The 25,063-nt window shown below is 38.4% G+C and overlaps 3 protein-coding genes, 2 non-coding genes and 1 pseudogene across 5 annotated transcripts; all 6 read right to left on the reverse strand.

Moving 5' to 3' along the window:
• Window positions 1-1,144: 1,144 nt before the first annotated feature.
• On the reverse strand, window positions 1,145-2,089 carry LOC149026337 (RING-H2 finger protein ATL80 pseudogene; annotated as a pseudogene).
• A 1,070-nt stretch (window positions 2,090-3,159) lies between these two features.
• Window positions 3,160-5,756, reverse strand: LOC149026338 (metal tolerance protein 10-like). Its single transcript, XM_089146633.1, has 6 exons — window positions 5,468-5,756; window positions 5,258-5,370; window positions 4,853-5,098; window positions 4,687-4,767; window positions 4,349-4,579; window positions 3,160-4,021 (listed from the first exon to the last, which is right to left on the reverse strand). The coding sequence occupies exons 1-6, from the start codon at window positions 5,649-5,651 to the stop codon at window positions 3,677-3,679; spliced, it is 1,200 nt and encodes a 399-aa protein (XP_089002759.1). The 5' UTR covers window positions 5,652-5,756; the 3' UTR covers window positions 3,160-3,676.
• Window positions 5,757-7,477: 1,721 nt separating this feature from the next.
• Window positions 7,478-7,564, reverse strand: TRNAY-GUA (transfer RNA tyrosine (anticodon GUA)). Its single transcript is given in 2 exon segments — window positions 7,478-7,513; window positions 7,528-7,564. It is a non-coding gene; the product is annotated as a tRNA-Tyr (tRNA).
• A 528-nt stretch (window positions 7,565-8,092) lies between these two features.
• TRNAW-CCA (transfer RNA tryptophan (anticodon CCA)) lies at window positions 8,093-8,164 on the reverse strand. The gene has a single exon. It is a non-coding gene; the product is annotated as a tRNA-Trp (tRNA).
• A 542-nt stretch (window positions 8,165-8,706) lies between these two features.
• Window positions 8,707-19,008, reverse strand: LOC149026341 (Prolyl oligopeptidase family protein). Its single transcript, XM_089146635.1, has 11 exons — window positions 18,524-19,008; window positions 18,242-18,420; window positions 17,932-18,154; window positions 17,666-17,807; window positions 17,366-17,563; window positions 17,075-17,206; window positions 16,308-16,436; window positions 13,690-14,108; window positions 13,297-13,513; window positions 11,785-11,975; window positions 8,707-9,422 (listed from the first exon to the last, which is right to left on the reverse strand). The coding sequence occupies exons 1-11, from the start codon at window positions 18,913-18,915 to the stop codon at window positions 9,245-9,247; spliced, it is 2,400 nt and encodes a 799-aa protein (XP_089002761.1). The 5' UTR covers window positions 18,916-19,008; the 3' UTR covers window positions 8,707-9,244.
• Window positions 19,009-19,603: 595 nt separating this feature from the next.
• Window positions 19,604-22,337, reverse strand: LOC149026342 (polygalacturonase QRT3-like). The gene is made up of 3 exons (XM_089143295.1): window positions 21,935-22,337; window positions 21,140-21,376; window positions 19,604-20,959 (listed from the first exon to the last, which is right to left on the reverse strand). Exons 1-3 carry the CDS (start codon window positions 22,151-22,153, stop codon window positions 19,901-19,903), a joined length of 1,515 nt encoding a protein of 504 aa, XP_088999421.1. The 5' UTR covers window positions 22,154-22,337; the 3' UTR covers window positions 19,604-19,900.
• Between the last annotated feature and the right edge of the window lie 2,726 nt (window positions 22,338-25,063).

A 25,063-nucleotide genomic window follows, 5' to 3' on the forward strand; every position in this document is an offset into this window, starting at 1 on the left:
AACACTTATCTCTCATTGACGGGAGATCTTCTTCAAGAAGATGAGCCAAATACAATCTTTGGGGCCATAGTCACCTCAAACATTGGGACTTTAGAAGCGTAATCTGGAAAATTAGGCAACTTTTACTCAAGGAAGACTCTTAGAATCCGAACTCTAGAATCTCTAATAGTGTGTTTGGTTCCATTTCAATGGATTTTCATCATGAATCCGATTTTTATTAACCGTTTGTTTATTTTTGTTAACACACTTTGCATCAGAATTAAAAATCATGTGGAGTTATGAATTTCACCTAAAAGTTAAAATTATTTCAGATTTCACAGTTTGAAGTTAAATTTTTTTTTTTTTGTTAAATCTATGAATTCCTCCAAATTTACTCTGAGTAAAGGAACCCTCGACTCATATAATCATGACATTTTTCATAATGAATCAATTCGTATGATGAAGATATTCAAATAGTGAACTTCAATGAACTATCTACATATGAATTTTAACTCCATGGATTTGAATTCAGAATCAACATAAGCAATTAAGCGTTGGGATGGCATTAGGTAATCAGATGCACTATTGAGAACCAATCAGTGGAGTATGGTAATCATGTCTAGTGTCTCATTAACAGAGACTTCTAATGCTTGGGATTCCTTTATAAATTGACGAGATGGGTGGAGAGGACTGTTGAACTCGCTTAAATGGTGTATGATGTCCCACCCATTAATCCACTAAGGATGAGGTTTAGAGATAAATCACGACTCAAGATAAATCATTATCGTGGCCAGGCTTCTCCGAATTCAACTTGTTCGATGTTGGAGGTCAATTTCATGAATCTACAGAGGAGGAGAATCAGCTAAGTGTGTGGTTCCCATGCTTCACTTCATCCCCTCCACATATTACAGTGAGTCCTAAATATTTTTTTTTGGGTAATCAGTGAGTCCTAATTGATTAGGGTTCTTATGTGTCCCAATACAAGACATTCTCTTCCATTTCTCAATCTTCATTAATGAGAATTATTACGTACATAATTACTTAGTGATGAACTGCATATGCTATACTCTTCCATAATCACTGAATATTACAGCTTTCGTACAAGAATGATGCTCTTGTAGAGCTCAATTCAAAATGAAGAGATCAAAAGAAAAAGATATGAAGCTAGTTGAAGAGAATTAATAAAGCGACGGTTACTAGAGAAGTAAGCCACAAAAACATCATTGGAGAAGGCTCAAAAATACAAAATCATCTGCATAAAGCAGGTTAATTCAATACAAGTTCATGTAGTTGTCACTATCTCAACCGGGTTGTCGGAATCGTTATGCTTAAGTTGATGCCTGCAAGTAGGGCAAGAAGAGTGAGAAAGAAGCCAAGTATCGATGCAAGCGACATGGAACCTGTGGTTGCACTTGGGTAGTACTCGAATCCGGTCACCGTCCGAGAAGTCTACAAGGCAAATGGCACAATTGCAATTGCAAGTACTGGAACTAGGCGAGCCACCGCCGCCGGAGGTTGAGGCGTAGGTTAAAGTGGGGAGGGCTACCATGTCCTTCTTCTTGAGTCCTGAGTTCAAGCGGCGTGAGGCAACCCACACCACAGGTTGGGTTATTACATGATGGGTGCCTCTAACTACACATTTAAGCATTGAATTCAAGCCAAGGGCACAGACTAGAGCACATAACATGGCTGCAAGGATGACGATTACGTTGAAATCCAGAGACGTTCCATTTTCTTCTACTGAGTAGATGCTAGCACTGGGACTTGGAGTTGGAGGTAAGAATCTATCCATGGAGACAGGGGGAGGAAGAAGGGAAAGAAGAGGATATGAGAGTGAGAGAAGAAGGGTGGCCACATCGCACCCTCAAAAGGAACACACACCAGCAAGGGCCAGAAAACCAGCCCTTAAGAGAGAGGGAGAGAGGGACTGTGTGGATTAAATGAGATTTTGGGTTGGGATATGCTTGCGTGATAACCCACTGCCACCCTTTTCTTTTTCTTTGTGCAATCAAAAGCCATTAGCATCTTGGAGGACCCCCTCTCCTTCACCTTTTCTCCTCTTCTCACCTTTTCCAAATCCCAATCTCTCTCACTACTACCACACAACTAGACCAACCTCTTAACCAGGCCGTTGAGAGGAAAAAGGGTTTTACTTTACTTTGGGATTTGTTTGTCTGCTGATAAGTGAAGGATACAAAACTGAAAGTTTTAAGGAAGACCCCAAGCTTCACTCGGAAAGAATTGCTATTAAGTAAATTAGACATTAATGGGTTTCTAGAAAGCTAACAAGGATTTGCTTTTAGCTACAACCAACACCACTAGCTAAGGATATGACAAGTGACCAAGGATAAGTGGACAAGTCATATGATCTTCTCAGACTTAGCTGAGGCATTTTTCTTCTTGCATATTGCGCGAAAAGAGTCACAAATATGGACGTGTCATTGGTTAAGGAAACCCAGATCAGACACTGTAGTAATTTATATGAGGAATTCTGAGCTCAAAAAAGAAATTTGATTTTCCTCATCAGCCATTTTAACCAACTTAACTGTCAGGTGGCGAAGAACATACATACGTTGTAGGGGATCTCTCTCCTCTCTCTTCAATAAGAGCAAGTTGATTTGATGTGATTTGGCTTGGTGCATGCATTAGTTGTTCCTTAGGTGGATTTCCTGGGTGAACAGCGCATGATTTGTGCTACTGAAGTAGGGATGGATCAAGTAGGGTGATAGGCTAGCTCTAAGTTGAAGTTCCCCCATAGACATTATTAGGGAAGCTGGGCCATGCAAAAATGTGGCTTAATTATAGATCTTAGGATATGATACACAAGAGATGATTTATGTAGCATATCTATCTGATTATAGTGCCACGTGTAAAATCACTTAAGCAGATTGGTTCTGATAAGATGGATTATTGTCCCAGCTGTTCCTTGTGCTTGTGCTGTGTCTAAAGGATGTGATAATTTTCTGCTATTTGTTATAAAGTTGCATAAAAAATTATGGAGAAAAGGCCACCACCGTAGAGATATGATCCCTTCCTTTATTTTGCTTTTCTGCGTTTGTGTTTTATGTGTGGCTCACTTTCCATTTAGCTCTACTGCACCTGCTTGGATTTATGTTGTAAAGATAAAGCTGAAATAGAAGCAGACATTATTCACTAGTTTTATATTAATTTTTCTTTTCTAGTGACAATAATTTGTGTGTACATACTAGCAGCATCTTGCTGGGAGTTCAACTTGGGAGCTGAGTACAATCGAAATCGAAATTGGGGTGAAATCTATACCATTTGTTTCGTATAAGTGGTTTAAAATAACTTTTGCGAAATGAGTGGTTGGGATCAAAATCTTGATCTCATTTCCATTTCTTGGGGGTCAAGTCAATAAAAGTAAAAACTCATTATTTTCAGAACATAAGAAACCATCTCAATCAATATGAGATAACAACAGAAGGAAAGCATGCAGTACAACCCCATAAATATGGCAATCGCAAACTTTGTTCAGTCAGAAGTCATTTATTTTGCCTAGCTCAAAGGATGTATCTCATTTGGTTTGAGATCTCCAATTCTCATAAGCTCAAATGATGAAGTTGTAACTTAAAGCTGCTTCTATATATTCAAATAATGGAACTAGCTGCCCACCCGTAGAACAAGGGCTCTCATGCACCATGTATGCATCTTCACTTCATCTTCATCAGTAGCTAAGCTAGAACTTGGTCTTATGTTCTGGTTTGTGAGTGAACTCGAAATCCATATGAACGAAAGCTCGCTCCACCTCAGCAAGTTGCTCGAGCTTCTCCTGAAGTGCCTCACCAATATTATGTGCTCGAATCAAAGGCATGTCCTCCGATAGAACTATGTCTACCTCTACAAAGTAGTCAGTTCCAAATGTGTAGGCTCTGACTGTGTCAATATGTTTGATCTCTTCATGGTGGTTCCATATCAGATATGTCAGCTTTGATATGAAGTCTGGTGGTGCCGTTCGCCCTATTAATGACCAAACATTCTCCATAACCGTCTTCGCCCATGTTCCCATTGTGTATAAAGCTATCTGCAATAGTAGTATATGGATTATAATTAAGTTACTACAACAACAATTGATATGGAGTGACAGGTAGAGGTCTATGTTTCCCTCACACCTCTTGGCCTATTCTCTTCTCACATATCTTGATCACATATTGGCCTATGACAGGTAGGGGTGGAATCAATCTCTAAAGTACAGACAAAATCAATCAAACTAGCAAATCTCCTCTAATATGTAGTGAAGAGGTGTGAAGATAGCATAGATCTTTGCCCTGATGGGTAGAAGATCCGAAGATATGAGGCTTACAAATTAAATACTGGGTTGAGATGTTAATATACTTCAATTTATACTTACTAAGATAGCTCCACTGGGATCAATCCACCAAAAGTATCGGACGGCAAGGACAGCTGATACTAGACCGGTTGAGTTGGTAATCACATCAAAGAAATGATCTTGAGCATAGGCTCGAACAATTTCATTCTTGAATCTTCGACAAAATAGCATCAACACAAATTTAACGATTGTAACCGAAACCATTATCCCTACCATCCACTTCTCCTTGTTATGGTCCAAAGAGGGTAGAGACTGCACAGGCACGAACCCCAAGTTGTTTTTTAATTAGAACAATGGATACATGCATGATATGTTAGCAAACTGAATCAAAATAAGATTGGAAAAAATTAATCGAAAACCTTCTCAGCGAGTTGCCGCACAGCCTCTAGCAATATCTGGAACCCTAGAGTTGCCATTATTGAAGCAAAGACAACGATGCCCTGGAGAGAGAACACAGAGGGTAACAGATCCAAAATGAATATATTTATATATAGGTATAAATATAGAATGAGATCCAAGGCTTACCACTGGCTGCATCCGTTTCTTGCCAATTGGATACATATACTGATTGGGATTTCTCATGGAATAGTCAGTAAACCATAGAATGAAGCCTGATAAGAGATCCAAAAGAGAGTCTAAAGTAGATGCAATCACTGCTAAGGATCTGCTCTCAATCGAAGCAAACACTTTTGCAATGAAAAGCACCAGGTTTGCTACGTTTGATGCATATATTGCTGTCTTTTCACTCTTTGCAAGCTCCTTCTCTTCACCCTGAGGATGTTTTAGTTATATGTAAAAAAGATACTCCTCATATTTGGCATAAATAGTTACTTCCTCATGTGGGTTTGGTATGTTTATGATAGAAATAGAAAGATCCACAAGAGAGAGAGATGGATATATAGAATAAATTGAGAAAAGAGAGCTGTAAACCTCTGTGAGACTTCCAGGCAAACAACCCAATTCTGTCATGGTCTCCATTTCATTGAAACCTTTCACAAGGTTTTCTTGCTTCTTGTAGTATTTTGCAATCTTTGCTCTTTTCCCTGCAGATCATGAAGAAGATGCAAATATGAACTTGGGTTTCCCTCCTCATCTTTACAAGTAAATATAATATGATTAAAGAGAGAGAAAAGAACATACTTAGAGAAAATAAATTTCCAAAACCAATTGCTGATGACTGTTGCTCCGGTAACCGAAAGTCATCGAAGTTGAGCTTCCAAGACAGTCCAATCGGTTCGATCACTGATTCTTCCTCCGGAGTCGGAGATAAAAGCTCTGTTCTATAGTCCAGGGAATCAGTACGAACTCCCCCCACCATTTTCATCTTGCTTCTTATCTTGAAGAACTTAGGGAGCAACCATGTCCTTATATAGAACAACTCATCTTAAATGTAGATGTTTTAAATGTTCATCTACGCCATTTTTAGCAATTCTACAAATATAAACTAAGGGAAGCAGGTAACAGCTTACGTTCAAGTACTAAAAAACACAAATATCTTTGGCTTTCCTCTTGTCCGATCAGATAGTAAGTTTTTGGCATGTTATTAAAATTTTAATAAAGAAGAAAATTGAAAACAAATGACACTTGCCATTTCTTATTCTCACGTATATATAAACAAATTTTTTTTTTTTTTCGGTTAAGTAACGGATTATTTGAGGTAAGGGGATTATTATATACTACTAACGAGAATAGTGACTTTTTCACTAAGAGATGTTAGTCATTACACTAATTTTTTGAGGGTAAATGAAGAACAATTATTTCAATTTTTTTTGTTTGTTTGTTTGTTTTTGGGAAATTGGGTAAAATATACCACAAGAAAAGTCGTGACTTCTTCACTAAAATGTCTGTCATTAGCGACTAAGCAACCTTCCAATGATGTGAAAGATACTTCCCTAGATGTAAGAGTAATCTATGCTCTACACTAATGAAGTATTCTTTAAAATATATGATATATAAATCAGAAATTAAATCAAATCAACTTATGCCAATTTTTATTTATTGTATGATCTTTTATTATTAATTGGTATTTTTATCTTGATAATGTATCTAAAGACGTCTTTTATGTTTCTTTGGTTGAAATTTTCATGTTGATAATCTAGTTTCTTGAAATAATTTTTTGTTACAATTTGATATCTTGTGATGAGCTCTTTGATAATAGGGTATGACTTGCACACTAATTAGGTTTAAAGTAATCTTTATTCAATTATTTTCTTAAGACTTACATCAATAATAAAACATGGGTGGTTTAGTTGAACTTTTTGCATCATGACAAAGAGAAAGTCGATACATATTTTGTGAAATAAGTTACATCATCAATCATCTTTCATATTTGTGTCCATAATTGAGATTTTATAAATATTTAATAACAATAATAATTTCTTTTCTCCACGAAAATGTGAAGAATTGATTAAACCCAATGTTAAATGTAAATTTCGTAAAAATATCATCTGTTGTGTGGATAGAGGGGAGGTCGGGGGAGGTATATGAGTCAAGCATGGGCCCGCTTAACCAACCTATCGCTTCTCTCGGATGTTGTCTCGGAGCGTAAGGATGGAGTCTCGCTCAGTAAAGAGAGTTGTAGATTCGTAAGATCATGATAGAGTCTCCGCGCGCTACAACTAGCGGAGTAGCCTACGGTTGTAGAGCAGCTAGCGCGCTACTCTGGCTCGCTTCTGAAAGCGGAGCTCGCTGCTTTTCGTCGTAGCTTGCTGCTCGCTCGCTGTCTACTAAACGAGCATTCACTGCCCGCCCGGCCCCTATCTTTAATCTTAAGTAAAGTGAAGTCAAATCAATGAAGTGAACAGCCCAACCTCAGCAATTCACATATATACCAAATGATTTGCTTAAAAAAAAAAAAGTAAATACAAGACTATTGAGAATTTTTAAATTTTAAAATTAAGCTTTTAATCTCAGCCAATCATTTGGTACAAAAATGCATTGTTGTGCACAACAAATAATTTTTTTCCTGTAAACCCCACCTCTTAAGTGTGTCTATAAACAACAAAAGTATGAGTGGTCATGTTATGATTCTTCAATTTTAATAAAGGGCTTACCAAAAAACAATCTCAATAAAATGATAGACCGATGGAAAAAAAGAAAAAAAGAAAAAAAGAACGGGAGGGAAAAAATCTTAGTGAAAAAGAAAAACTTTCCGACCTACCGGATTCGAACCAGTGACCTAAGGATTTTCTGCCATACAACTACAGTCCTCCGCTCTACCAACTGAGCTAAGGTCGGATAGGTTGAAAGGATTGATTTGACAAAATATCTGTTGTAAATCCTGCAATACCAATCTTCTCCATATGAAAACCCAAAACAAGGTTCGTGTTCTACATACACCCTAGCATCAACGGGTACTCATTGATTTGATCAATGGTTAGCTAGCCCCAGCTTCTGGAGGAACTCAACTCTTTCCTTCATCACTTCGCTCGTAGACGATAACTCGATATGCTCAAATTCATTCGGAATTATTCTGGTGATATTGTGATAACGCGAGATACCAACTTCTCCTTTCGCTTTGAATTATTCCTTAAAGTGACTGGGCCTCGCGTATTCTGGGAGTTTGGTCGAGAACAAGCGTGTTGAAACCGTAGGCTTTGAAGTTTTGGACGCTATGGATACGCTGAAACCATGGATTGAGAGAGTTCAAGGAGGAATTTTTGGATTGTAAAATGATGTGGAAATGGGATGCTTTCCTTCTGAAACCCACGCTCATCTCGAAGATAATAAAAAAAAAAAAAATTAAAGAAAAAGGATTTCGGGTATTGAACCCGACGTGAATCGAACACGCAACCTTCTGATCTGGAGTCAGACGCGCTACCATTGCGCCACGGATCCTTGGATACAAATATTGTATTACTTTTTTATTTATTTAATTCATTAAGCTGTAAAAGTTTGAATGGTCCAATTGAAAGTAAGAAATTGAATAAAATACAATTATACTAGAGGGATTTTGTGTAATTAATGTCCTGCACTGTACAACCAACAGCCCAGATTCCCTGCTCATCCAAATTTGAATCTAGACCGTCAATAACCCACATGAAAATTGTTCAAACTTAAATGATTTTTTGAACAATTAAACGGTCCAGATTTAGCAGGAATATGGGCATCGGTTGCGCCAGCAGTGCATCATCTATTACGCTTCTACCAAGCAAAATCTAAAATTTCTAGCTGACCACCGTACGGGACTTTCCTATTGTACTTTTCAGCCATCCGTTGAGGTGTACTAGGCAAAATGAGCATTGGTCCTATGTGGGATCACAGAACCATCGCGTATTGGTTTATCTGCCCCCATCTGTTTACTTTATTAGAGCCACAGTGAATGCTGCACCACCGTTATTCACTACCATCAAAACAAGAGAAGAAACATTGAAGGATGGACAAGCATGAGATTTCCATGAGTTACTGGACTGTAACCAATTGATTTCAGACACTGACAGAAAGATAGCAATATTGTGATAGGCAAACACTGCTGAGTTAATATACACAGGTCACAACTGATAAGCATACAATATCAGAGAACAGTGGGAGAATTTCTTTTGGGGGGCGGAGAGTGGAATAAACAACTATAACACGTCTACAAAATATGAGAAAGTCATCTTCCAGCCATTTTAAGTTCCCCTCACTGTCCTATTAGTTTTCCGAATGAACCACTAAATAGGCTAGAAGCTCCTTCGTGAACCAAAAGCAGATCCACTATCTGGCCACACCCGATCAATATCAAATATAGACCATTTCCAGCATTCACTCCCCACCGAACCACTGAATATATGGGACTCCGCTGGGCCCGAGGGTTGAAGGGCTCCCCTTCAAAGCATTCAACAGATGCATCTCCTCAATTTACTTCTAGCCATATATCAACAGGCTCGATTGACGTGTCCGGAATTTCAGGGGGTTGGAACTCTGGGCATTCATTGATTAGGATTCTACCATCTTGATAAGAAAAGCAGTCTCAAGTGCCGACTCCTTGCACTGCAAATACCTGTTTTCCTCCACTATATCTATAGTTAAATTCAGCAGAATTGGGCGTTTAGGGTCATAAATAGAAAATTGGCGGACCTGTGCAACCCATTTTGCAGCTTCCCAGACGCCAAACCTGAAATATAAATCAAAACTCCAAGTTAAAACTGCTACTACAAAGCAAATATTGGCACATCACAAAACTTTCGGCCGGAGCTTATGATTCAAGAGGCGGCAAAAAAGTAACAAGAACAAGAAAAAAGAGAGAATTAAGTTGGGCACATTCTTTATCAGTCTATGGAGAAAAGCATTAAAAAAGTGGGATTTCCCCTCCCCCTTCTCCTTTTAATTCTCTCTCTCTCTCTCTCTCTCTCTCTCTCTCTCTCTCTCTCTCTCTCTCTCTCTCTCTCTCCCCCCCTCTCTCTCTCTCTCTCTCTCTCTCTCTCTCTCTCTCTCTCTCTCTCTCTCTCTCTCTCTCTCTCTCTCTCTCTCTCTCTCTCTCTCTCTCTCTCTCTCTCTCTCTCTCTCTCTCTCTCTCTCTCTCTCTCTCTCTCTCTCTCTCTCTCTCTCTCTCTCTCTCTCTCTCTCTCTCTCTCTCTCTCTCTCTCTCTCTCTCTCTCTCTCTCTCTCTCTCTCTCTCTCTCTCTCTCTCTCTCTCTCTCTCTCTCTCTCTCTCTCCCCCCCCCCCCCCCTCTCTCTCTCTCTCTCTCTCTCTCTCTCTCTCTCTCTCTCTCTCTCTCTAAATTTTTTGAAGTATCACCATAGATGGTTTGTCATCTGACAAAGCATCATCCAAAGCTTCAATAATACTTCAAAAATTCAATGTTTCAGTATCGGCCATATGACAATACATGGGGTGTCATCTAATAGAGGACACCTTCGTACATCTCATCAATAAAATTTCAGCCCCATATTATTGGCTTAAGAATACAAAGGCATCATTCCCTTTTTTAACAACTTTTTAAATCCTTCGAAGCTTCAGGTGTTATACTTGAAGCTGCAGCCACTTTCCACATAATTTTGGTCTGAAGGTCTGTCTACCAGTAAGAAGGGAGTTGGAGTCCTCAATGACATGAATACATCTGTGTACATACCCAGTTATTTTTATGGGGGTACAATGTACACCCTAGTTAATTGTTGAACTTCATCTAATTTTAAGGAAAATGTATACAACTCAAATACAATGGGAGTAGCTAGATACATGGTGACATATACTCGTGATGGACCATAAAATGGCACTTGTATCCATATTTCCTCCTTTCGAGTTGCGCAAATAAGGCTTCCCATCCCTACTTGAAGGACAGATGATGTAAAAAAAATTTAGATCCTCCTAGGTATAATGAAAGCAAAAAATTAATACATAATACCTCCCAAAGAAATACTGTAATAAGCAAAAGACAGACATGGATACTCAAAATATTCAGTCCATTGGATACCCAATAATGGATCATAGATGAAATTGAAGACCAGCTCCCCCTTTCATCAGCAGTCAATCCAACAGTTGGAACTAACGTAGCCCTCCATCTGGTGTGCTTCCACATTTTTGTTTTCCATTTATGAATCTTGCTACATTCCCTTTTTCCTACTTCCCAAAATAGTGACACACCAAATGTGCCTTGGCCAATCAAATAAATAAGAAGAGGAAATGCTCAAAGCATCTGCATATACCACTCCGCTCTTCTTCCCATTGTCTACTTAAATTTTTTGTTCAGCAAACAAAAAGCAATAAGATATCCATGAGATCTGTCGTCAAATTTTAAACCCCTCAACTTTTCACAGAAAAATGGTCTGACTAAGTTATATTAAAACAAGCACGTATAATTACCAAGGGGCAGCTCAACTACAACTCAAATTTGGTATGCTGGTGGGCCCAACTGTCTCTTCATCTTCACAATTTGAGCCCAAAAGAGTTTTACATGCAGCTAGACAGACAGTCAAAGAACAATCAAAAGGTGGTTGCCTAGGCGGGTCCTCATCACCTGAGCACTTAGCACCCCTCCACCAAATTGGATCACCTTAGCGACTTGACAACTATGACTATTGACTCCAAAAGAAGAAAGAAACCAGTATTAGTAGAGACTTCCCCCCCCCCCCCCCCAACCCAAAAAAAAAAAAGAACCCACTTTTCCTTTTGACTTCATTAGAGTAATTCCAGTAAGGATTTAAGTCAGGAGAACAAGTCAAGTTTTACACTCCCCAGGATCTCAACATGTTTGTTATTACCCTTCCCACCAGCCTTATTATCCAATAAAAGTTGATTATTTCCAAGTTCCAACTATACAACAATCAGTAGCAAGGTCTTGACCATGGTAACAAAACATAGAAATAATAAGCAGCTAACCACATTGTTGAATGCTGAAAGATGCATCATGACTCAAGGACTTACAATAACCAACTGTATTCCATTTTATGGTTTTCTTAGATATGGTTCATTCAAACTCAATGAAAGAAAGTATAGACACATTGAACTATTTAGCCATCAGTTTTCTGACCGGTACCTTGTGTTAAAAGATGAAGTGACCAAGACAGCTGGGTACAGAACATCCTTCTGAATATTATCGTAGGGAGAGTATTTTCGTATAGCTCGAAAATCTTCCATATCACCAGGATAGCCAAACTCTTCATACTCAACAGGTGTAAGTGGTAAAATGGGATAGAGGAGAGTGTTCGTGGGATCTAAAAAAGGAACCTGCAAGGAGGGGGGAAAAAGATAAATCCAAAAACATATATTTTTTTACACAGAATGGAAAAGATCACATGTATTTCTAAGTATTACATAAAATTGATATCAATATGCCAAACTACATTTACTTTTAGATTGACAATAGAACTTCTTAGCATTCTTTTTTCAGATATGATCAGGACTAACCAAAAGCTGACTACACCCAGAGTTCCCAAGTATTGCCGCACCCAAGCATGCACATCCATACCATGGTTCAAGATTTAGGTTTCAACCAAAACTCTACATGTTAGCAGGCCATTTCAGTGGACAAATGGCGATTTTTAGCCTGCAACTTCAAGAAAACCCTAATTATCTATTTCTATACACAGTGAGATCTTTAGATTGTAAGAAAACAAACTCAAAATAGTAGCTTTGTTTCAAAACTAGGTTGGTTGTGTAAGCTATCCTGCTGTGTATACTTTCTCAACCATGGCCTAGTCTGCATATAACTTAGTATTATCCAACATATTCAATGGATGAAAAGTAACGAATTGATCGATTTGCGGTAACTGCAATGATAGTTGATCGAAGATCAGTAATTCGTCACTCAGTTATGGTCGGTATTTCCCGGTATTCATGGTTTGGTATATGGTACGGTAGTCATCTATGGTGTGGTAGGAATAAGAATAAATAGGTATAAGGATTAAGGAATAGGTTCACTAAGGCTAGACTAAGCACACAAGTAGTATCCCAACGCTTTCATTCTTGTGGAGTGAATATGCATCAGGAAGCACAACTAGAATATGCATTAGGAAGAAGAAAAACCATTTAATATAAAAAAATGTCAAAGTACTGCAAGTGCACAAGACTTATTAATATAACTGCCCCTTCAACTCTATGTCAGCGTGCCGCAGAATCCTATGAAGGCTCAAAATCTATGCAGCAAGTAGTCATCGTTGATGCATAGTAGCAGACCTGAACACTTCGTTCCACCAAGAAATTTATATGACTCCATATAAAAACCAAATCTGAGATTCTCAGATTCTTAACAGTTTCCCCTAAAATAAGAGAAACAACTCAAAACTGAATCAGATGTAAGTTGAAACCAAAATTTTGATTGACACAGAGCATCTATATGTACAGTTTTGTACAAAAACCATGTGAATCCATATACGTGATACCATTCTCCAGACCATCATTATGACAGAGGCAGCTTCCTTCTTACACAGGCATTGTGGGAAACTCTTCCCCCATAAAACAAATGGAACAGCAAAAGAGGAGCTCAAAAGGCATACAAAATGAGAGAACAGTAACTAATTAAGAAGCAGATTTATCATTCAGTGCAAACCTTTAAAATTGCTGCACGAAATAAATCAGGGCAAGAATTAATAGCTGAAGCAACAAGAAGCCCTCCAGCACTGTATCCCCAACCAGCAAGCTTGTTTTCTTGCACAATTTCCTCCTTAATTAGGAATTTAGCACAGGAAATATAATCTTCAATGGAATTATACTTGTTAGTACGTCTACCATCATGGTGCCATTTTTTGTCCCCACCTCCTCCCCCCCTGACAAAATGGTTGCAAACAACAACTAGGTTTAAGTATGATTCAATATTCTGAGGATAAGAATGACCAGAAATTCATAGTGAAGTGAAGTGAAAGGGTATATAGATTTTCAGCCGAGTTACTTGGGAAATCTCCATACAAAGCTGGAACTACAGAAAAATTGGTGCCAAACGAACCTTACATCAGCATATGCAATCACCCAACCACGATCAAGAAGGCTTTTCAACTCGCTGCGCCATCGTTTGTCCAATAACTCACCATAAGCTCCATGTCCATGAAGTAACCCAGGATTCCCACCATCTTGCTTGTTTTTGCGTGAGTATACTACAGTCAGAGGGACTAGTGTTCCATCATGTGAAGAGACATCATGATATTCACAAGCATAGAACTCAGACAGTTCATTCCACAAACAATCATCTTCATTGTTAACCTCATTTGTGTGACCAAAACTTTTTAAGCTGGGAGATTTTCCTAAGTTGCTACTAGAAGAAGCTGTACCATACAAAGTTCGTGTCCTTTCATGGAAAACATTTTGTTGTTGTACAATTAGCCACTGTCCTTCTGACAAGTCATAGTCCACCACAGCATCAGGCATCTGTCAACAATATTTTTTAAGGTTAGTGAGGGTGAACAAATGGCCATCCATTCGAGTCCAGAAACTGCCTATCTGTGGAAGTAGGAATAAGACTGCATACATTATGACTTCCCCCAAATGCATGCCCTTTTTAGGTACCAATGGAGAAAAAAGCAGATGATTCATCATATCTACAACTATAACCAAGCGTTTGGTTGCTGGATTCTACAATGAAAACAAAGTAATTTTTCTTTTGGTAAACAAAACAGAGGAAGTTGTGGATAGCTCCCTCTCTTCTTCATGTATTTTTAGTAGCCAAGCAACCCTGTTTTCTTTAGGATGTAGTTGAGTATTGCAAATGTAGCTATAACCAGCTTCACCTGTGTCTACAATGGGTAGGGAAGCACTGAAAGCAAAATTAGTCTCTTTCAAGACCCTGAAGACGTTCAGTGTTACTCTGTAACATTCAATGCCTATGATTAGATAGCTCTTTCGCATCTTGCGGACCAAACCCACTTGGAAATTCATTCAGTGGGTACTGAACACAAAATGTTTATCTGAAAAGAGATGCTAGATCAAAGATGAGTTACTCAAGGAAGGACCTGGAAGCACTGAAGTTCGTTAAAGTTGGAGCAGAGCAAACTATGTGGAATGAAGTTTACCATGGGTTGGGGTCTTTCCTTGCTCAGGAGCTTGAGGGTATGGCAGACTCTAAACATCAGAAACAAGGAAGTAGAAATTATGAGCATCACCAAGGCATAATGAAGAGCAAAGAAAATCTTGCAATTCTCAGTATGTAATCTTTACTTCTACTTCACATTTGTTTGTTTTATTAGTCTCAGTGATAGAAAACTAGTTGAGGCCAATTTGTATTGAATTTATCCTTTTGGTTATTTCATAGGATGCTTACAGTTTTTATGTTGCGCTATCTATTAACCTCGGCCTCTTGGACATAAGATCTTAGTGTTGTCCTTGTGCTGAAAAAGTAAAATTGCTTCTCTAATCTACAATCTTGTCATACTGTAATCATTTCATGGATTAACTGTGCTTTTTTTATTTTTTTGGGGGGTAAAGCACTTGGATCTTTTAGCTCAATTGGTAGAGCACTTGGAACATGAGCTTGTTTCAAAAGATGGTGGTTCAAATCCACCAGATTCTTTTGATTCAATGATGAATTTGGATTATACGTGACAAAGTTAAATTTATATTTTAGTGCATCTTATTAAAAAAAATCATATTTTAATGCATGGTTATGCACCTGGTGAAAATTAGACTATTAGACTGTTAAATCCAGAATCAGTGTTATCACACAGTTATTTTAGATGATTGAAGTCCAAATCCACGTTAACCAAACAACTTTTTCAGATAGATTCAAGTTCCAGACTCATTGTAACCAAACAGTTTTTCAAGTAGATTTAGTTCTCAGACTCAGAATAACCAAACAGTTTTTCTATTGCGAATCTGCTTCTAGAGAACCAGATTTTTAATCAAACCTAGATTCTATGGAACCCAACAACCAAACACTTGCTAAAGCATTAGTTGTACTCAGTCCCATAACCTTCACTTTTATCCAAAATCTGAAAATAGACTACTTGAGCAAATTGCACAAACTCCCCAGATGTTTTCTACCGTGTTACTCAAGTATGCCAATTGCACAAACTGGTGAGAGTCAATAGGTGGTCACATATTTCAAGGACCAACCCATTGCTGAAAATTAAAAAAAAATTACAGCTAGTTTCTTTTCTGTCTAAGATTCCCCCACCTAAACTACCTGCTCTGAGAAGAGACCAACCCATTGCCTTATGTTTGCCACAGAATGAACAGCTCTATTCATGACCAATGGTTCTGTATTTTAAAAAGAACACAACACCTAGTAAGTAGTCAAGCTATGAGATCATGAGTAGATTAGGAATCTATTCAGGGATCAACCATTTATTGTCTTGAAATTAAGAGGCAAGTTCATAGGGAAGGCAGTTTTGCACTATTTATTTTATGGGTTCCCAGGAGGCCAAAACTCTTTAAATAGCATGGATTAACAGATACATTAAATTTTTCCTGGAACCAAAATAACATTTGTTTTTTACCAAACATAAACTAAGTCTGTATAAGAACTTACTTAAACAGGATTTAAATCATTGAATAGATATTTTATCATTTTATGCGATGAAGAAACTCCACGACACGTACAACTCAGAAAACTAGCACGAACAATTCACATACCACTGGAGAGGATATTGTAAATCGCATGGTTGAGGAGTAGTAGTCATAGTTTGGTCCAGGCGAAATCTGGGAAACATGTTTTGGAAGAGGTAGGAATTGTGGAATGAGCTCCTTCAGATGAACTGCCCCCTGCCAAACATAGGGAGAGAGAATCAGGATATATCTCACATATGAATAAGGAATTCTGGTTTCATTTAAAGAACTTGAAGGGTAACATGGATCTTGACATTGCGAATAAGAATTTGAAGGCATATATACAAGTCAAAGATTGCTTGCTCAGTACCACATAGCTAGCAGTTATTCAAAATGAAACAACAAGCAACCATAAGTGGGTTTCCATTACAAATAAAAACCTTCTTGTGAACTAAATATTGTAAAAACTATTGAATGTGATGACATCAGGGCAGACAAAGGGTAGGCCTAGGTGCAAAGGCAAAGATTGCTCCCACTTTGACCAAGTGGTCAGGAGTTCAACTCTGGTAACAGTCTCTCTGCAAAAGGAATAAGGCTATGTACATCATGCCCCTCCCCAGACCCCCCCCCCCCCCCCCCAATACTGCCCAAATACTGGTAGAAGCCTTGTGCACTGCATATGCCTCTTTTTATGACCTAAGATCAAGCCTTGACGCGAAAGTAAGGTTACTCCACTGCAAGCTAGCAGTCATACGTTCAAGTCAAGGAACACTCTCTTTGTTATACACCATTTCTATAGAATGTGATAACAAACAGAAGTTCAAAACAATATCATACAAGATACAAAAACTCACCTTTCCACTTGGCAATGGTAGATTAACTGAACAAATTCGGAACGTCTTGCCCTCCCTTAAGATGAGCACCAAGTGTTTGTCACTGAAATCAACATCCTCGACGACAAAATCTGGTTCATCAACAAATACACTCTGTATAAATAAGAAAAAGTGATTATTAAGAGAAATCAAATACCACAAAAGGACACTGTATTTAATTAACACCTTCCGTAGGACTCACTGAGCAGAACTTGAACAAGAATATTCACGCCAAAAAAAAAAAAAAAAGTTTGAAGAATCAAATGGGCTAACCTCCCAAGATCTGGAACTAGATGCTTCAACGGGAGAACACAGCAGATAATGGTAATCAACAGGTTGTCCACCCTTTGAGGCATCTGTAAACAGATAAAGGAATCCTCGATGATGTTCAATGATGCAGTGGGCTTGTGCTTCACACTCCCACACCAATGCCATGCCAGACAAAGGATCAGCAGAATTTATCAAGAATACCTGTACAAATTAGGCAAAACTGAATTAATGATAGTCTAAAATTAGCGAGCAGCATGGCACGATTGCAAAAAGGGATCTAAAAGGGCCTAGGAGTGATTATACCTTAGAAGAACTGTTTGAGAATGTATTTACAGTCACGAACTGGAAATCCTTAGTGTGTCTAATATTCACATACACATTCTCATCTGATTCTTCTAAAAGCAGAACATCATCTTCATTGCTTCCAAGAGTGCTGCAGAAGATCCTAATAGAGAGTAGCAAAGAAGATTCATCAAAAAAAGCATGCCCAAAGAACCAAAAACAAAAAAAAAAAAAAAAAAAAAAAGGCTACATTTATAACAATAGATCAGAGATGTGAATCTACCAACCGATAAGGCCTCTTATTGTGGTCAGTTACAGTGTAGAGCAATATTTGCCCACCCTTTGCCCAAGCCAAGTTCGAAACCCGATCAGCTTGAGGCTTACTACACAACGAACCAGAAGTTAAATCCTTTACAGATAACCGAAAGAAATCGTTGTCCTTGTCATACATTGTATATGCCAGAAAACGATGATTTGGGGACAATTCTGAGAGTTCTTCATAAGCATAACCTGCAAACCAACCAGATAATGACAGATAAATCAAACGGAACTTGTAATTCAACAATTAGAGCAAGCAAAATATAATAACAGCAATACCTCCAAACCTCTCGGCTTCTTGATTGTAATCGAGTAGCTTCTGCTCAATTCGCTTCCCAGACGTGTAATCAAAACCCGCAAAAGGAGAATTATAAGAAATGAACTCTTCGTGTAAGCTCGCCGATCTCCGACACAGAACCGGATACTGTTTCCCTTCTTCGACACGCCTGTAATACAACCTGCGACGACCAAAGCCCATCTTGACACGGTAAAATTAGGATCAGGATCAGTTAAACAACAAAGAAAAAACAAAATTTTCAAAAGGGTTTAGGGTTTACAGACCAGGGACCCCAGCGGACGGGTGGAGTAGAGAGATCAGTGGCCATTCGGCTGGCCATTTCGGATTGTAGCTTCCTCTGGAGACGATCTGTGTCGGCCATTACAGCTTCAGTGTACTTCTCTTCTTGCTCCATACAGACGTCCATGTGACGCATGGCGACCTTGTCGCCTAGGTTGGACATCCAACTATAAGAGTCTTCCCATGTCTCGTCATGGATGGTAAACGAGACGGGCTTCTGAGGTGGCTTCGGTGGCTTCGGTGGCGTAGGCGGAGATGGAGCTGTTGATGGTTTGGGGGGTTTGACCTTGAAGTGAACCAGGCGGACATGAAAAGCGGCGGTTGACAAAAACCCCAACCGGTGCTTCTGCAGAAAGATGGATTGCAGAGAAACCATTCCGAGTTCTCTAAGAGACGAACAACAGAAGAAAGGCTCGTAATTTGTCTGCTTCTTCGACTTCTGCAATCCTTCAGTTGCAGAGACTCTCACCCCGACAGACTGAGATTGAAGATGAATCAGGGTTTAAGGCTGGGCTTATTATTTATAAATGGGCCTAAGAGGCTGGTTTTAGATCCATGCCCATATTTATCACATGGGCCAAAAGAAATGTCGAACACTTTGTTTGGTTTAAGCCCATGGGAAGTGAAATTTTGGAACTTGAAAAATACTTTTTTTTATCCAAAAAAAAAAAAAAAAAATTCTAACCACTACTCCCTATATTTTCTATTGGTAAAAACTATTACTCTATATGATGTGATTGTATGAAACAATTCAATCATGACTGGGCGCCCACAAACCCTAATTTTAGTTTGCTTAATCAATTTCAATCTTATTGCTTTTTTGAACATTTCAATTGAAATGAATAACTGTAATTTAAAATACCTAAATCATATTTCTGGTTCTACATTTTCTTTATTTTTTTTTTCTGGAAAAAATTCCAGGTTCAACTTCGATAGTAGAATTTAGTGAGGACAAATTGAACGCCCCAACAGTCCTCTGAAAAAAAGAAAAGGGTTTTCTAGTCCAAACATGCTAAACTAATCAACTGTGAAAACTTAGCATGCATTTCTTACAAGAGTGGAATCAAGACCAAAGAAGTAAGGCAACTGAGCAAAATGAACCATTTTCACTCCGGGAGCATGTTCTCATCTCAATTTTAAATTCTGGGCTATGTACATCTTTGGATACATATATGAGACTATCCAGTATGATTAATTTTACATGTTGGTCAATACCCTGTTAGTCTAATGCTCTAGAAACCCAATGAAACAGTTCAATGCTTCCTCAAATTTTAGGAATAGATCAGCAGTCACAATTTTGTAAGCTATAAGAACCCCACCAACTTCTGAACTTGTCTCCTCAAAGTTCATAACAAAGCAAGTCATCCAGCCCATGCTGGACTTTGATCTACCATAACATAGATGCTAGCAGTTACTGGCTTATCCACCTCAACCACAACATGGTTCCCAGAAGTATTCCGCAAGGCATGGCTAGGGAATGAACTGTCATTTGTGCTTATTGTGTATAACACATGATTTATAAGGTTAGGAAATAGTAGGATCTGGCTGAAGTCAATGTCCCATAAGCTTCCATTCCCCTGTTTCAATCCTCTAGCAACAGTTGCCTTCGGTGTCATCCCATTTGCATTGTTCCGGTCGACCACGACTTGATCAATGTTTGTGAAAGGCCCGTTTGATTGATCCAACTGAACAATTTCGACACCATTACCATTTCCTGAGAACATGTTATCAACAATGTTTACCCCTCTCACCACACCCTTGATAGACTTAAATAAAATGAAAGCATCTCCGAGGAAGAATGAGTTTGTGACACTTAATTGAACTGGATCCTCTGTTACAATGCCAGTATAATCCATGTAGGAATTTATGATACGTGTTTGTGTCGAACCAGGCAGCTGTAGATAAATCCCAGTTCCACCAAAACCAGTAGCCTTGTTATAGCAATGCACCCCAGATAGTGTATTAGCCTGACCAGATACCAGTATTCCAGTGGCAGCAGAAAAGATGACAACATCTGTGACAGCATTGTCATTGGACATAAGGTTGATTGCAACGCCTGAGAAGTTTCTCTCACCTGGGTCATTTCCAGCAGTTATATGTTGGCCAAGGAAAGAGTTTCTAATGTAGGTCTCATGGCCACCTTTAACCAGGATTCCATTAGATGTGAAATGAGTAATGTAACAATTATCTATTGTAGTTCTTAGTGAGTTGATAACTGAAATCCCTCCTCCTCTATAGTTGGAGCCTAACAAAAGGTCTTTGAGGGTGATAAATTCATAACTATAGGTTGATGTGGAAAGCTGTTCTTCCAATGAATTGGGTTTTTCTTGTTTCTCTGCACTAGCTGAAGATGTAGACAACTCAATCAAGTACCGGTCAGTTGGGAAATCGTCGGATGCTTGCAGTGATCCCCCATGAATCTGTGCGGGTACATCAAGACATAGTAATGAGAAGTGATAATCTGAGTTGAAAGAAAATTTAGGTTTTTTGAGAACAAGAATTAAATTTAGGCTATACACAAGGTATTACAGAATCTTCTCTTTATAGTTCTCTATTAACTGAATGAAAAGTAAACAAATTAATGATAAATTGCGACCTACCAAGAGGTTTCCCCCACCACTGGATGGCAGTTGCAAGGGGTGACTTATCATGTAAGAGCCTCCTTCAAGGTAAACCTCTGCACCACCAAGATCAGTGATCCCCTGCATAAGAACTCTGTTACTTGGGGCTTGAAAAGCATCAGAAATTGCCCTGAGTAATGCTTTTGTGCTATCTGTTTTTCCACTAGGATCTGCACCATACTCTGTTACACGATAAATTTGTGATCCTGATGACATCTACAAAATCATGAAATTGTTTGATTAGTTACAGCCAAAAAAAAAAAAAGAATCCAAATTTTTTCAGAGAAGTATAATCAGAACTAATAGGGAATAGAAGAACCAGACAGAGTAAGAACTAGACAAGAAAAAAGTTACATGGTTTGTTGTTGGTAAACAGACAAAAGTGAATAAAACCATTCATCATGGCTGTTGTCACGAGTGAATAAGATCATCCACTGTATCATGATGAATGCAGAGCAAGAAGAATGAATTCATGACTCATGACCTCTCATCAGCCGTTACTTTGTGAAGAACTTCATCATCACTTAAGACTCATATATTCAAGTGACAACAGCAACAAAATGTTTCACAAAATTTCAAGATTATATGCTTTTCTTCTTTTATTATTGATATGCACTAGCAAGCATGAATCAGCCATGATCATTACTTTGACCACTGTGATTCTCAACAGTGAAACACAGATTTGCAGAAAAAGACATTGCATTTAAAACAGATATAAAAACATAATAATAATTTTAAAAAATAATAATAATAATAATAATAATAAAACTTTACCGTGGGGGTATAGCTTGGTGAAGGAGAACTGGAGATATGAGAAACAGAACGCAGATCAGGACGGAGGAATGAAGTCTTAAACCCCTCCATTCGTTTCATCATGCCATGGTAAGGACTCTCGGGAAAACTACCCATCTTTGGCTTCTCCCCAGAAACATGAAGAACAACACAACTAAACAACCCAACAAGGACGGAAGCCAACAGTGATTTTCTTGTCATTGTTGCTTCCGCTGCTTCTTCTTTACCTCTCGATTAACTCAGAGAGAAATTCTGAGGAGCAATTGTAGATTTTTGTGGAAGAGAAGCAGGGTTAATAACTGAGAACATTGAAGTACCTGGGCCTAGTGGCCTACCAGACTTGCTATGTAAGAGAGTAGCTCAGAGAGGCGTGCTTTGCCAAATGAGATCATGAACTTATAGAACATACCTTTTCTGCAATTTTGAACTGTATTTATATTTCTTCCTACTGTTTATGAGTTCTTCTGCTGCCGTGAATAAGACAGTTGGCTGGTACCCACTTTCTCACCTTTTAAGGACCCCAACTAATTTGACATGTACAAGTTTAATTTTTCAAACATGGTAGTATGTCTTCAATGACAGCAATCACAGATGGGTTTTGGTGGATCACCAGATTTGGGGCATGAAGCTTCTTACCACACCATATACTTAACTACTTTCACTAGTGTTTTCCATGTATTAATTAAAGTCAGAGACAAAAGAAGATGTTCAACTAAAATCAGCCAATATGATAGTAAAATAAGGAACTGCCAACTACCTTGAGGCTCACAGTGTTGCCAAACTCTCACGTAATCCGTTTTTGGGAAATTTTGTTCTTAAAAAAAAAATCATGTGAATATTTATTATCATGAAGATGGTAAAACATTTCATTTGTTGGGAACAATTAAAACTAAACCTAGATGACTAATGTCACCACTGGTAGATCAATGGAAGTTATGATGACAATTAAAACAACAACTACCTTCATTGGAAAACTCTGTAATTTCATCCCTGTGGGGAAGAAGAAATCAAATTTAAATCTCATTAATCAGAGATTAGTTGCAGTTTGCAGACTCTGTTTAAAGGGACTTAAATGACTGACCATTAAACACTATTAATTAGAGGGGGCATTTTCTAGAACCCTCTTGATTGTAGCTTATGCTTATCCATGTTTGGTTAACAAAGCCAAAACCGCACTTAGTCCAAGTTTGAAAATTTATGATCAAATCTGTTTGATTAGGAACCAGCCAAGCCTAATGCTAAGTCGTCTTACCAATCTGGAATAAGAAATCAATGCATCTAATTTTTCAAGGGATGTTTGTTCATGATACCTAACTTGTTATGATGTGTTTGTTAACTGAGGAATTTTGTCAATAGTAATTTACTGATAATGTAGAATTGTAGTCTGTAGAGTGATGCAGTGATGGAATGAAACAAAATAATAAGGAATGCTGATGATGAATGATGAGAAGGCCTGTAAAGAGATTCATAGCTTTTGGTTGTTGGGTTTATGGTTTGATCAACTCAACTGCTCCGTCATGCTGAAGAAATTACTCAAATTCAACCCAAAGATGCTTCCTTTGCGTGTGTTTGACACTAATATGATCAGCTCTCGACACCAAGGCAACTATTTCTTCTCCTCACCTGATCTAATCTAACCTAATCACCAAACTTTCAGGTGTAAATTTCTTTTAATCTCACGTTTAAGAAAGCATTTGTGGCCTGAAATAAGGCCCGACCCATGTGGACTAGCCAGTTAATGGACCTGGTTATAAACAAACTGCTTGCTCCACCAATCAGGCCCGACCCATGATAGCCTCAGACAAATGCTTTGGCGTGTTGGTCAGGTTTGGGCGAGCCCACTAATTTGGGGTTCCATAAGGTCCATTTACCCGTTTGACACGGGTTCATGGTCTCAAATGGGGCCTGGAACTTCCACGATACTTGTAAACAACTCTTATGTTTTAAAACTTTTGTGGATGAAAAGATTTCGATCCAAGGGCCTCTTCGTATCTTATGTATGCAAAGTGATATAAGTTATCTAACATATGTTATTTTTACGTCAAAAGTATAGTGCAAGTTTGGCCCTAACGGCCATGACCCATCCTGAGCAGGAATAGGACTTGGGCTCAAGATTTTGGCATTGAGGGTGGATTAGGGCTAAAATATTCTGACCTTGATTAGGGCCAAGGAGGGTGGGCCTAAAATTACTCTTTATCCCGCCAAACCTGTTCCTATCCATCTCTAATTTTTTGCATTGATTTTGGCCTTGATAATGGCCATAATCTTAACCCTAATTTTGTCCATAATGCTTGATTTTAATGAATTAAGAATAGGAAAAAAGATAGGGTTAATTAGAACAAAGGCCAAGTATATGATCAATCAAAGGTAGGACCAATTAGAGCTAGACACAGGGCCAATCAGGGCAGAATGGACTTGACTTGCCTTGTAAGGCTTAAGGTCAAAGACAATATCATTCATAGAAATGAAATGAGTTTACATTAAAATATAGGATTAGGTTTAGAATTGCATTATAACCCTAAGTCAAAAGGGAGCCGATAGCATTATTCGTTCCTATATAAATAGTAATTATTCCAAATAGAATGTGTGTTACAAGAAAAATACAACTCCCGGATGCATGCCGAGGTGGGCCATACCCTGTGGTCCAGGGTCTATACGACTATACCATGGGACACAAACCCTAATCAGATTTAGCCATGGTGATTGGCGATCAGCGGCTCAGCCAAATAAACCAAAGTTGCCACGTGGACACGTGGTCCTCAAAAAGGCATGGTCAATGGCTTCTCTTGCCCCTAAGAGGAAAACAATAACTAAACGTTACGTAAATTTGTCGGACTTGTCAAAAGAAAACATTTTAAAATGCAATCCTGTCAATTATTGGTGTGGTGAAGATACTCTAAAAAGCCAACCTTGGAGAATCAGATCTTCACCAGGAAAAACTAAGTGTGGAGAATCCAAGAAGACGATGGGATTATAAAAATTGGTTTTCTTTAAGTACAATTTTTTTTTACAAAAAAAAAGAGATGGAAATATTATATTATATATGCCCGCCGCAAGGTTAAACTCACAAATGCAATTGCAACGTTGATTTTCATCATCATTGGCCGGTTG

Source organism: Hakea prostrata, chromosome 2 (genome assembly GCF_041222555.1).
Source record: "Hakea prostrata isolate BN-2017 chromosome 2, UWA_Hpros_2, whole genome shotgun sequence".
In the NCBI taxonomy this organism is placed as follows: domain Eukaryota; kingdom Viridiplantae; phylum Streptophyta; class Magnoliopsida; order Proteales; family Proteaceae; genus Hakea; species Hakea prostrata.